Genomic DNA, 13,052 nt, shown 5'->3' with positions numbered 1-13,052 from the left:
GCATCCCAGAACAGAGCTGGCCTTCCTGATGAGTTTATCCAACCTCTTCCTCTCAGCTGTCAATAAACTGCTGCTCCAACATACCACACTGTAAAAAATGACCACAGAGTCATAGAAGGTCTTTAAAAGCGCTCCCTGGACTCCAAATGACCTGAGCCGCCTCAGCAGGTAGAGTCTGCTCTGACCCTTCCTGTAAAGAGCATCAGTGTTGTGGCTCCAGTTTATTATTCAGGTGAACACCCAGGTACCTATAAGAGTCCACTATCTCAATGTCCAGGGAGTGGACATTGAGATAGTGGACTCTTATAGGTACCTGGGTTGTGATTGCTTGCAACATTATAATATTGTTGTTAATGAATGTAAGGATACAAAATAGAAAATAGGGCTGGGATGGGAACAAAGAACTGAGGTGCAGGGCAGGAGGATCAACCCCCAGGGCATGAAGCAAGAGTTACTGAGGGTGAGGGGCAGACAACGGGCAAACGGACACTACCTTAAAAGGAGGTGGGGGTCAGGGTGTCAGCACCCTTGGCCACTGTACTAGTGTATTTCCATTGTGGGGGTGTTTACTGTAGGGGGGAGGAGACCAGAGGTGTAACTGTAACAGTTGTGTTCTTTAGATCAGCCTTTAGCATAGGCCTGCATAGGCCTGCAGTGTGCTGCTCTCCATCTGTAAGAATAATGTGTAATAACAGGATTGTGTAAAACATGGAAACATCTCAGCGTGATCTCTACCAGAAGAGTCGCAGAGACCGGCGTTGTCTCAACATAAACAGCACAGCTTATTTGTTCTGTGGATTCTTTTAAAAAGCAGTTAAAAACTTTTCTGTTCAAACAAGCCTTTTGTTGATCTTCATATTTTATATTCTTCACATTATTTACATTTGATCTTTTACATCGTGTATAATGTCTTGATTGTATTATTTTAATATTTGTGTACAGCGCTTTGTGGCTGCCTGTCTGTGAAAAGCGCTTAATAAATAAACTTTACTTACTTTAGTTGTTCACACAAAGCATAAAGGTAAAAACAGTATATACAGTGTTATCTTCATTTTAGATGTCAGAAAGTATTTGCGGCTCCCAGAGTTTTCTTCTGCGTGGAAACCAAGTGGCTCTTTGGGTGTAAAAGGTTGCAGACGCTGCTCTATGGGCTGAATAAACACGGCTGAACACAAACCTGCGCGTTACATTCAGCTCATGCTGAAAAAGGCTGAACGTGACTCGGTGTTGCTTCAGAGGAAGTCACGGTGAGCACTTCCTCTTGTGCCAGAAAGCGCGGGTGAAACACCTCCATGTCTCGCTGCAGCCTGTCGCCACACGTTTCACAGAGCGCGGTTCATACGTTTTACATCCCATTAAATGTTAAACATGCTTGATGTGATATTTGACCATTAGGGGGCCGAACAAGTGGAGACACATGCAGCTGTGCTGTCTTTGTCTGCCTACAGCAGATACACTGCAGGCATCTGGTGGTCAAAAGTATATAGACACCTTTGCTTTACAGTGTGTTTCAGGTTAGTGATTCTTAAATGTGTGTGTGTGTGTGTGTGTGTGTGTGTGTGTGTGTGTGTGTGTGTGTGTGTGTGTATGGCTGTCTGTCTCTGGTGTCCAGGCTGGTTCCACCTCCTGACCTCCTCCCTGCTGACACTGATTCAGACTCCTCCCTCCATCAGACCTTCTCTCAGGATGACTGACACTCAGCCTTCCACTGAGACGCTTCAGTGAACAGTAGATGGATCAGCTGACGAGCCAGTGCATCCTCAGGTCCTGCGTCTGGCATTTTTTCCATCTTCTTTGGAGCATTTCTTTAGTTCTTATGTTCTCCTCTTGTTCGGTTTCCTCAGATTAAGGACCCGGTGCGTGACGTGCTCAGATATTCCACTTTGGAGATCACCTGGTTGGTGCAACAATACTTTTAATGTTGTCTTTGATGTTTTTCACAGATACAAAGTAAAGAAAACAAATAAGAAGCTTCTGTGGCTGCTGGTAACAAAGTGTCTGCTCATACAGTTAAGCTGCTTCTTGGCTGAGTTGTGTGTCATGGGCAGAGGCAGCAGCGCTTCATGAGTTTGGAGACTTTCGTTTGCTTGAATGATTAATAGGTCAGTGTCAAGTGGCTTAATGAATAAACAGGCGTTCCTCTGAAAATGGACAGGAACATGGACTGAGTGGAAAATGTACTGTGTAAGTTCTTCTTCATCGTCAGCACTGCTTTATTATTTGTCTAATATGGATTTGAATCCACCAATAAAAGTCTTCATGGAGTCTCAGTGTGTTCTCGTCCCGGGAAGTCCAACGATGTCACTTTGTTGTTTTTTACTTGCTTTGACTTTTTGACGTTTTGACTTTATGAACTCACAGCACCAAAATCCTGCAGAGGATCGTTTTTCTTTACCTCAAATATTAACGTGTACCTTCAAAATCACAGCATACTAACTGTTTACATCAGATTTTATAGCAGCACCATTCCCGTGCATTCTCTCTATTAAATAAATACCAAAGAAATGTGGACATCAGTTCAGTGTGCCAACATCTGGATAAACCTTTTGCTTTAAGCTTTGAAGTTGAGAGTTTTTTGAGAGAAAAAATAAAGTGTAATAGAAAATGTATAAAACTGGTTTATCAGCCAAAAACTGAAAGTATTCGAGGTTGGAGATAAAAATCAAACTGTCAGAGGAGTCCTCGCTGTGGGGGAGGAGCCGACACTAAGAGCTTCACACTAACCTGATCAAAAACTGCAGGTTTAAGAGAAACTGCTCTCAGTGCAGATTACACTGAAGCTGAAACAATAACTGGATGTTAGAAACGTCAGAAAAGCCCTCTGCGAGCTTCGCACTCTCAGATTCTTCTGAACGTCTTCTGCTGCGTCCACTTCACTGCGTTGCTGCGACAGGTTCAGACATGTCGGCTGCACGCCGGATGAATGATACACAACCACCAGAAAACCTTTGCCGCCGCCACGATGGCCCTTCTTTATCTCTCCTCCCTCCAGTCACGATGACACAGCCTGAACATCGGCCTGCAGGAGCCAGCAAGAAAAACCAGAAACCAAACAGAAGCTTTGTGTGTTTGAGTAACGTCGACTCGCGCACAAACCAAACGTCTCCCCTTACAGGCTGACTGGGATTAACTCGAAACCTGGATTAGTGTCAGAGCTGAAGCTCCGAAAATATTTAAAATCCAATTCAAACACCTCGAACTGATGAACTTTAAACTGAGCTGATGTGGTTAAATATTCAGGAGCGAGTTATTGAGCTCAGCCGCAAACTGAGCATCTTTATATTCAGATGTATGGATGAAGCATTGATGGTTGCGTGGTATTTTAAATGGATGTAAATGTTATTTTAAAAGGCAACACAAGGCAAATTTATTTGTAACAGCAATGCTTTTTACAAAAAACAGCATCAAGATGATAAGAAACATAAAGAAATCTGACAAAAATAACAGCTATTAATCAAAATGTTCGATTTGATTCAATCTGAGTTGAAATAATCCTGTTTACACCTCAGGCCTCATAGTCTCTAATCAGCTGACACTACAAACACTTGCTCGTTACGTTAGCTGATGATCCTACATGAAGTTAAATAAACAGTGAAAGTCCACATCATAGAGTGTGTAAAGGTAACTGTAGCTTGTAGAGTAACGTGAGCTGAAGCATCAGAGAGACTATGGGTGTGTCCAAATTCCTGAGCTGCATCCTCCTGACCAATCACGTCACAGCGATGAGCTGAAGGCTGTCCAAATTCGTGGACTCCTCCGAATGCAGCCGACAATTGCGTCCTCCTTTTCCCCGAATTTGAAGGATGGGTCGGGTGTGTCCTTCTTGGCCCACCATATCCCAGAAATAATAGCGCGGTCCAGCCAAACTTTAGTTTCCAACAATGGGTCACGAAATAAGCTTTCAAGATATTTAGCTGTGTAAACTTCAAGTATCTGCTCGGTTTCTCAAGATGAAGACCGAGACAGCTGGTGGAGGATGCAGCCCAGGAATTTGGACACCCCTTAAATGTAGTTCCAGCAAAGCAGCTAAATATGCTACATTTAGCTTTAAGTGTGAACACAGTTTAAACAGAAGAGTTATATAAAAAATAAACTCCGTACAGTTGTTTTAAAAGTTTACATTTTCTATAGAGACCAAAACAGTTTTTGTACCAGGCTGTAAACATGTTTATTCCAGCTGCACATTTGGATGTTTTAACTATGGGGACGGACTCACTGCTGGAGCCTCGAGTGGCCGTTAAAGGAACTGCAGGTTCTGGGACTCGATAACTTCATGGAAACAAGATTATTTTATGTTAGTAATATGAAAATATCCCCAATATAAAAGAAACGTTCACATAAATTCTATATAACAAGTCGACATATTCCCAGTTGGTATGACCCGCAGTTTAATACTGTAGCAATAACTGGATAGTTTTCTTTTTAGAGCTCAGTAAAGATGATCTGCACTCTAAACTAAAGTTTCTGTCTCTGCGTTTAAATTTAAAGTCGCGTCTCAAATGTTTTTAAACGTATAACTGGACATTTTTCATATGATAATTGTTACAGCCTGGAGCGGTTTCCCACCACACACACTGGGAGTGTATCAGAAGACGCAGCTGTCCGTGAACAGGCTGAGTTATTGTCTGCGTCCGCTGCTGATTTGCATCAGTGACCAGTTTATGTGACTGCACTCGCTGCTGTGACGATAATCATGTAGCAGCGGCTGCTTCAGTGAATAAAGTGAGACTGCGTGTGCTTCGTGTAGTTTTCATTTCTGAAATCTAAAATTGACACTGAACTCCAGTGTTAGCATGGAGCTATTCTGGCATCTACTCATTAAATAAATCCCTGAACCTCACCAACTGTGAGCAGCGGCATGCTCAGCTGTGTTCTGGCAAAGGAGGACCAGCTGACACCCAGCATGGTCCGACCAACCTGAGAACCAAAGTGTGTTATTGGACTAAGTAAAGCGCTATACAAATACAGGCCGTTTACCATTTATTTATCACTGAATTAAACTAAACTAACAGCAGTCCTTCTTCTGCTTCCCCTGAACATTAAGTACCTGTCTCAGCTGATATTGATCTTCTGTGATTCAAATTCAGATCTGTGGTTAATCAAATCATCTACAACCAATTGACACGCCGCAAACTCAGAGCTTTGGAGGCCAGAGGCAGCTGACTGCTCTGGCTCATAGATTTGTTTGGTACTCAGAGATGGACCGACGGACGGGTTCTGGTGCACCAAATCAGTACTGAATCTGACCGACCAACTCGGTTACTCTTTTCTGCTTATAATTGATTAATTGTGTTACTTTGTTTCCTTTAAGAAAACATTTTGGGCTTCTTTCAGTTTCCAATGTGTCAAACACACCGGAAACACAGATGTTTAGAAGACGTCATCAGTCTGCAGTTGGTTATGGTGAGCCTGATGCAGTCAGTAATGCACATCTACAAGCCACGTGCCAACTCTACATTTACAAAATTTCTTCTTTTTTGGAAACCGAGCCTGGTTTTATGATTTTAATTTTTGGTTTTATGATTTTTTAGTCAATTTTTTATTGGGGTGTAGTTCATGTTTTAAGAAAAAGAGGACATCTTTAAAAGAAGTTCAAACCTGATGGAAACACGTCATCTCTGCTAGTTTGTGTGCTAACACAGCTGATGGTTTTGACTCTACAGTAGGATGCTGAGGTCACATGATGAATAAATGATGGACGTAGCCATTGTGATGTCACCTGTTAGTTTGTAAAGATTGAAGCTGAGCCCTCTGACCATCATCAGGTTATCTTACTGAAAGAAGATGTCCCATTAGAGGGATGCTGGATGCTTATACGCTAGCGACTTGTCGATCGCACCCAGCTTTACTGTCCTTCTGGGAACTAATGGACTTTGATTAGAGTTGAAACACATGAGTGAGACCACAAACTGTTGATGATAGCGTTTACTGAGGTCACACGGCGCTCTTGATTCGACACATAGGATGATTTTTTTCACTTGTTTTAAACTGTAATAGTTCCTGTGAATGATCTGTGTCTTGAGAATCATCAGGAACTTTTCTTGGAAACTTTTTTACTTTGCTGTTGTGGTTTACATCTGGTGTTACCATGGAAACCAGATTTAACGCAGCATAAGCCCAAAAATACAGAGATTTACCTGTAAGGTTAAAAGTCGGACATAGCTTCTGGTTCTGAAAAGTACCTTTTTCTTATACAATGGCCAACAGGGGGCGACTCCTCTGGCTGGTTTAGTTGTATAGAAGTCTTTGACACATTGACCTTTGGCTCTCCCAATCTATAACCTCATTAAAGACTTTCTGGTGCCTCTATGGTCACAATCAATACCATATAATGTTCCTTTTTAATTAACGATCTCTGTTAGAGTCAAAAATGACAATGACTCGGGGTACGAGCATGTGACTTATAACTCCAACTTTCTCGTCTGGTTTCAACACCAAGACGCTTCTGGACGATTCAGTAAGAGATGGCTCATCACATTAGCTACATCCATCATCTTTATTCAGTATATGAATGTGATGCACAGTATAAAAGTTGGGCTTTAATGCACAAGTTCAAAATCAACACATAAACAGGTCGACACGCTGCAGGTGCATGTCAGCAAATTCATATTTTCCACACACTCAAAACGTGGTTAGATGGATGCAGCAGGGAGACAGAGTTTGGTTCTGTTGAAGGATCACCGCCTCCATCTGCTCTCTCTGATACCTGTTTAAATATTTTATAATACAGCCTAATGAAACATAAAGAGCCCGGCTTTTCCAAACAATTAAGCATAATGAGTGTGTCCCTCAGAGATCGTGGCGCTAAAACTAAAAGGCAACAACTGGGAAATCAAACATGTCAAAGACAGAACTGAAACTCTACACTGATGGAAGCACAGTCCGGATCCAGCATCCGGGTCCGCTCTTTACCGCCAGCCGACTGAGCCTAGTTTCGAATTGACGGACGTCGGCGGTAACCAATCAGCGCCTGCCGTGCGCCAAAGCCGTGTTTATTCCACTTAATCGACCAATCGGAGGCGTCCTCTGCGGCCAAGTGCGTCATCAGAGTAGAATGTGAATGTGGGCTGCCTGTTACCGGAGCACACTTTGCTCCCATCCCCCATCTCCACTGAGCAATGGCGGCTACCCTTTTTTGCGTGCCGCTTTGTCCTTCTCAGTTCAGCTTGTAAAAGCCATGTGTACAAAAGTCGGTAAGGAAAATACGTGTTTGCCCTTGTGTTTCATGAGAATGCGCGTCAGTTCATGAGCACATTATAATTATTTTCCGCACTTCTCTCATCGCATGTCTTTTATGTCGCACTGCTTTTTTTCCCTCCTCCACGGCGGGGCATTTCTCTGTGGGTCCTAACAATGGAGGCGGAGGAAATGAGGCCACCAGTACTGTTCACTGCACCCGCTCACTGAGCCCGAACAGCCCGAATCACGGCGTCAGAGCCGCCTGTGTGTGTGTTGTTCGACGGGCACTGTGTTTATTTGTGTCTCGACCTTGGCGCACGAATTTATGGGCTGTTATGTAAAAAAAAAAAGCCCTCAAGAGTGTCAAGTGCGCACATACAGGGATGAGTTTCAAACATGGACGCCGGGAAGGGGCGGGGCGACGAAGAGCTGCGATGTGACATGGCGGCGCCGCTCCACATTTGCACTCTTAGCGCCTTTTATCTGACTGATGTTGTTCGCATGGAGCTTGAGATGTGACACGAACTTTTGGGGAGAAAAGCCCGATTTAATCCGTAATAACATCCGTGTCGTCCACGTTTCCCTCCCAAACACTTCGCCTCTATTCCCCCGTCGCGGCGGTGGGCGGGAGAAACCGTCTGAAGTCGCCGCTTGACTCGTCCAGACGCACATCAATCAATCAAAGTGACACTACGTCAACCGAAGCGCTCTCGATTCGACATATTTACTGCGTAACTCGACGGAAACTCGATTTTCTTGCGCTCACGGTGCTGTGGAGCTGCCACGGTTCCGGCTCCGGTCCGTTTTGTGGGCTTTTATCGACTCTGATTATTGTTTTAGGGGAGAAAGGGACGGTTGCAGCGATAGAATAGGAGGGGGCGTGGCCTTTGGGTTAAGAAATTCTATCCATTGTTACTCTACGCGCTAGGAGTACACCTCTGCCGAGCCCCTGGCCAATCAGAGACCACCGACCTCATGAAGACCCCGCCCACAAGCCTATATTAAAGGCTCGGCCGTCAGAAGCATTGGCCACTGGCACAATATAATACTGATTGATCCGCTAACCGAGACGAGGGGATTTACTTTATTCAACCTTTCATTTCAGCCGTCCTTTATTTTATTCTACTAAACAATGGCAGACACACAGGTCGACTCCGGCTCGGATATCTCTGCCAAGGTAAGCCGCCGCACACCTCCATTCGCGGGGCCGTGTCTCCGCGGAGCCCCCTACAAGAATAAAGCTCTCCAGGCTCTAACCCACATTTAAAACCTCTCCGTCGTCGCTTCGCGCTCGCTCGGACTCTGTGGAGTCTGAGGTGGAGAAGAAAAGTCGGTGTTCGCGTCTTTCCCCCTGAACTCGGTGTGTAGAGGGAAGTGGGGGGTCTCGGCACCGCATCACGGGCAGCGTTAAAGCGCCGCGGCTCATTGTCCGGAGAGTCCCGGTCTGCGCGGGTCTTTGTTTCTGCCAGCAGCTCGGTTCTCCTGCTGCTCCACGCGCACATCCAAGCGGGACCCGCACACCGAGCAGCTCCGGTCCCCCGGCTCGCTCCCCGCGGGGTTTTCGGGCTCGTTGTGAGCGCCGGGGCGCCGCGCACATCTATCCCGCATCTCGGGCTCTTAACGCGTATAGATCGAGGGGAGGTTCCGCTCCCGGTGCAGGGACTCGGTCGGGTCGCGTTACCGGGAGCGGTGACGGACTGAGCGGCCGGTGGATGCGTGGACGCGGACCTCCAGCCCGGGGTTTGCTCCGTTTGAATGGAGGACAGCGCGTCAGGCGGTGCGCAGTCCTCCGCTGAACTTTCGGTTCTGCACTTTTCCTCCCGCCTTTTTTATTTCTTATTTCCGTGAGCCCGTTTGTTAACGCCACCGATCTGCCTGCACCGTCTGACCCCGTTTGTTTACCGACTCCGGAAGGTCGGCGGCCGCCGCTGCTCCAGCCTCAGCTGCTCCGGTCTCCGCTCCCGGAGCGCGTGAGCGGCTGTGAGCGCGGGGCTTCCGCTTTGCTTCGGTGTTTTCGGGGCTTGTTTGCAGGGCGCGCTTCGGTCTCAGGGGAAACTTTTCTTTCTTTTTTTGTAATGCAGCCACTTCTTTCTGTGTGTGTGTGTGCGTGAGCGCGCGCGCGTGTCCGGGCTGTGGAGGTGTGATGTGACGCTGCTGGTTTTCCCCTCTTTCTGCGGGTTTTTCTCCGTTCTCACGTTTGAGCTGCTTTTGTTGTGAAAACGAGTTTTTGTGCGCGTGGACTTTGGATCAGATCGGGTAAAAGTTTAATCGCCCCCGCGGGGGGAGTTGTGGCTCCGCGGACCGCGATCATCCCGGGAATCAGAGCAGCAGCGAGCCGATAATTCTGAGCGATTGTAACAAATGTCCATTTGGAGGAGGTGGTGAAGGTGTAGAGGGGAAAAGTTGGACAGGCATTAGCGCGGGTAATCCGGGGAGCCTGTTCACTATTTTTAGTTGTGGAGCGTTTTTACGCACAGGCGCGTTTTTACGCGCAGCGCGCGGCCAGCCTGCTCTCCTCCTGCCGCTTAACAGCTTAATGGATTTCAACCAATAAGATTATGGAGAGCAATTAATCAATAACAGCCTACGTGTGGATGCGTGAGGCGCGCGTGCGGCGGGGATAATACGCTGTGAGGGAACAAAACGAGGAAGAGGAGCGGCGTTAGTGCGCGCTGAGCTCGAGCACGGAGGCGGAAGGTGCCGTGTCTTCGCTCGCCTGCCATGTGTCGTCTTCTATTGTCCTTTCCTGCCTCCGTTACAACGAGCAGTAGCAGCAGCGTGCATCGCGCTCTCTCCGCCGCCTCCTCCTCCTCCATCACCGACCCCTCCTCCTGCTCCCTCCCTGCTCCTGCGCCCTCCTGTGTTATTTTAAACGGGGTGCATCCTGGGTATTGCAGTGCCTCTCCCGGGCGTGTCTCGTGACATATGGCGGCGACAGCGGCCCATAGAAGACTACAATACCCAGAATGCCCCGCGGGCCACATCAAAGTATCAGATTACAACACATTAGAGGGGATGGAGTGGGAGGAGAGGGAAGAGGTGGGGGGAGGATCTGCGGAGACCAATATGGTGTTTAAATAGGAAGGCAGAAAAACGTGCAGCTCCCAGCAAGCACTGGGACGCTGCTAAGTAGGCCAGTAGGTAGAAGGGCAGGTAGCAGCGGTGGGCGGAGTCTAAGCCCAGCAGCGCGTTTTGGTGGCAGAAGAGCAGGTTCAGTTTCTGATGTTTGTTTCCAGGACCTGAAAGAGAAGAAGCTGGTGGAGGAGAAGGAGAACGGCAAAGACGCCGCCACCAATGGGAAGGTGAGCGCCATCGCCGCCGCCGCAGCAGCTCTCTGCAGAGTCGGACATTTTTAACCATTTTTGTGTTTTCCAGGAGAATGAGGAGAACGGCGAGCCCGAGGTAGATGACGAGGAGGACGAGGAGGTGGACGAGGAAGAAGAGGAAGATGATGGAGAAGGTAGCTTGAAGGCTCATTTGCCTTTTAAAAGTAAAGAACTCTTGTTCGTCTTTCTCACCTTTCAACTTCTGTCCTGCAGGTGATGAGGAAGACGAGGAGGAGGACGACGACGAGATTGAGGGTGGCACAAAACGGGCAGCTGAGGATGACGAGGACGACGACGAGGTGAGGCGCTTAAAACGCCCTTAAATCGAGCGTCGCCGTGACACCCAGCAGGCGCCGGTCTAACCCGCCACGTCTTCTCTTCTTTCAGGACGACGTCGAAACCAAGAAGCAGAAAACCGACGACGACGATTGATGCGTTTCCCCCGCGCCATCCTGCTGAACCACTTCCTGATTCTTCACCTCTGACCATTTTTCTATGTCGCAGGTGGAGGGGCTGGAGGACTGATTTAAAGGAAAAATAATAATAATAAAAAAAAAATCCAACATGGTCATTAGCAAGTAGAGTTCAACAAACACCCGCCACGTCCACACTCACCCGAGCTCCCCTCGACGCTGCGAGACAAATTTTCTAGAGGAACCCGCCACCGCATCGACGACGCAGAAATCCGGCTTCTCTTCAGCAACAACACAAAAGGAGAATTTGTTTGTATTTTTATTTACATTTTATATTTTTGTACATATTGTTAGGAGAGGGGAGGGGGGGCAGTTTCTCTCTCTGCAGCGATCTCGTCAGACCAAATCGGTGCTTCTCTAACGAAAGATTTTACTTGGTTGACCATGTTACGATATCTCAACAGATCTTAGAAAAACGTGTAAAAAAAATACAATGAATAAAAACAGGAAAGACAACCTCTTAAGCCGTTGAACTCAGAGCATTCCAGTAAATTTAATGTATGTACTTTAGCTGTACCATAACTAGTTTGTTTGTATGGGAGGGTAAGGCCAAAGAAAAGAGCCTCTTTTCTTTTTCCTTTCTTTTGGTTTTTTTTTCTTTTGGTTTTGTTTTTGTCAGCGACTTTTTGTTTTATGACGGCCTGTTTTGATGTATGTGCAAAGTTTGTTGTTTGACAATAAACCGGACTTTTATTTTGTGAGTTGTACTTTGTATCTCTGCCCCTTTTTATTTGTGCTTTGCTCTCCTGTGAGGAAGAGGAAGCAGTGCAGGTTTTACTTGCTTACCTGCTTTTACTTTAGGGTCACAGCAGCGGGGAGGTGGGTCCAGCACATTTTATTGGACATTTTACACTCATTGCATCCATATAATTCATATTACATAAAAATTAAGGTTTGGTACTAAAATAAACTGGCGGTTCCAAAAGACTAAATGTGGTTTATTTCTTTTGGATTTTTCTCTTCTTTTTGTCTGCAAACATGCAAACAGAAGCAGTTCTGATAATTCAAAGTTGTAAGAATAACATAATGTGTCACATAAATAAGGGTTTCTGCATGAATTTAAAGTCCTAACATTAAAATAAAGCATATTAAGGTCTGAGCTGATCTGTATTCTAATAAAGTTCCTTCGATTGTAGAGGTTGTGTTTAAGGTCCGTGGGAAAAATCATTGCCAATAAGTTTAATTTTGTAAGTTAGTCTGTTAGTAAATTTATTTGGACCAATGTCCAGGTAAGTGCTTTTCTACAATTTCAAGTTCTTTGGTTTGAAAATGTAAAAAAAAGAGTAAAAAGTTGGAGAAATTCCTGATTCCGGATCTTCCAGTGAGGCGGTGGAAAACTGCACAATAAGAAGTGAGAGCTTAAGCTCAAAGTCGTGTTTTCAGATTCAGTGTTTTGTCTAAAATCCAAAGATTCTCTTTGCGCTGAGCAGTTTTTTATTTAAGGTCTTGATGCATCATTTAAACACGACGAGTCCTCAACATTATGGTTTTAAAGCTTCATATAATTCATAGAACAGTTTGGGGACCTGAACAAGCAGCACACTCACTCACAGCTTCAAATATTTAATCACTGCTTGCACAATGAATGTGTCGTCTGTGAAAGTCCAGTTTAAATCTTTCTCTGGTTTTATTCAAACAGAGAAATCTGCATCGTTGAAAGTTGGTGCTCATAAAGAAATAAAGTCATATTTCAGCTTTGCGGCAGATTAGCAGAACATTTTGTGGCAGAAAAGGTAAAATATTATGAATCTGTTATCAAAGGAAACAGACGGAGCTCCTCTAATGATCCGGGCTACAGAGTTTCCCAGTTAATGGAAAAGACAACATTCCTGCTGAGCGTGGAAAATGAAAACTTGTTATTCTTCCTTTAATTTATCAAACTGCTCCCTAAACAGCTCAGTGATATTTGCGCACGTAACAGAAACCCGACACTTTTCAATATTCATTAGACAACATTAAAAACATGAACATGAATACAACAGGTCAGGTTCGAGCACCCCTAGAGGTGAGCTCTGGTACTGCACGGTTCATAAGGCTTTTATAAAGCTGCACTTCCTGTTCCACATCCAGCAAA

At 45.7% G+C, this 13,052-nt stretch overlaps 1 protein-coding gene across 1 annotated transcript; it reads left to right on the top strand.

The window, feature by feature from the left end:
- Positions 1–7,926: 7,926 nt before the first annotated feature.
- LOC146496940 (uncharacterized) lies at positions 7,927–11,685 on the top strand. Its single transcript, XM_085141047.1, has 5 exons — positions 7,927–8,356; positions 10,416–10,481; positions 10,555–10,639; positions 10,719–10,804; positions 10,893–11,685. Exons 1-5 carry the CDS (start codon positions 8,312–8,314, stop codon positions 10,935–10,937), a joined length of 327 nt encoding a protein of 108 aa, XP_084997173.1. The 5' UTR covers positions 7,927–8,311; the 3' UTR covers positions 10,938–11,685.
- Positions 11,686–13,052: the final 1,367 nt, after the last annotated feature.

The sequence above is a fragment of the Neolamprologus multifasciatus genome, chromosome 18, assembly GCF_963576455.1.
Source record: "Neolamprologus multifasciatus chromosome 18, fNeoMul1.2, whole genome shotgun sequence".
Lineage (NCBI taxonomy): Eukaryota > Metazoa > Chordata > Actinopteri > Cichliformes > Cichlidae > Neolamprologus > Neolamprologus multifasciatus.
This window is presented reverse-complemented; position numbering and strand designations above follow the sequence as displayed.

Excerpts from the sequence above, each read along its gene's own strand:
- LOC146496940 (XM_085141047.1), top strand. The coding sequence starts at position 8,312 with ATGGCAGACACACAGGTCGACTCCGGCTCGGATATCTCTGCCAAG. Across the intron at positions 8,357-10,415 it reads GCTCGGATATCTCTGCCAAG|GACCTGAAAGAGAAGAAGCT; the intron begins GTAAGCCGCCGC and ends GTTTGTTTCCAG. Across the intron at positions 10,640-10,718 it reads AGAGGAAGATGATGGAGAAG|GTGATGAGGAAGACGAGGAG; the intron begins GTAGCTTGAAGG and ends TCTGTCCTGCAG.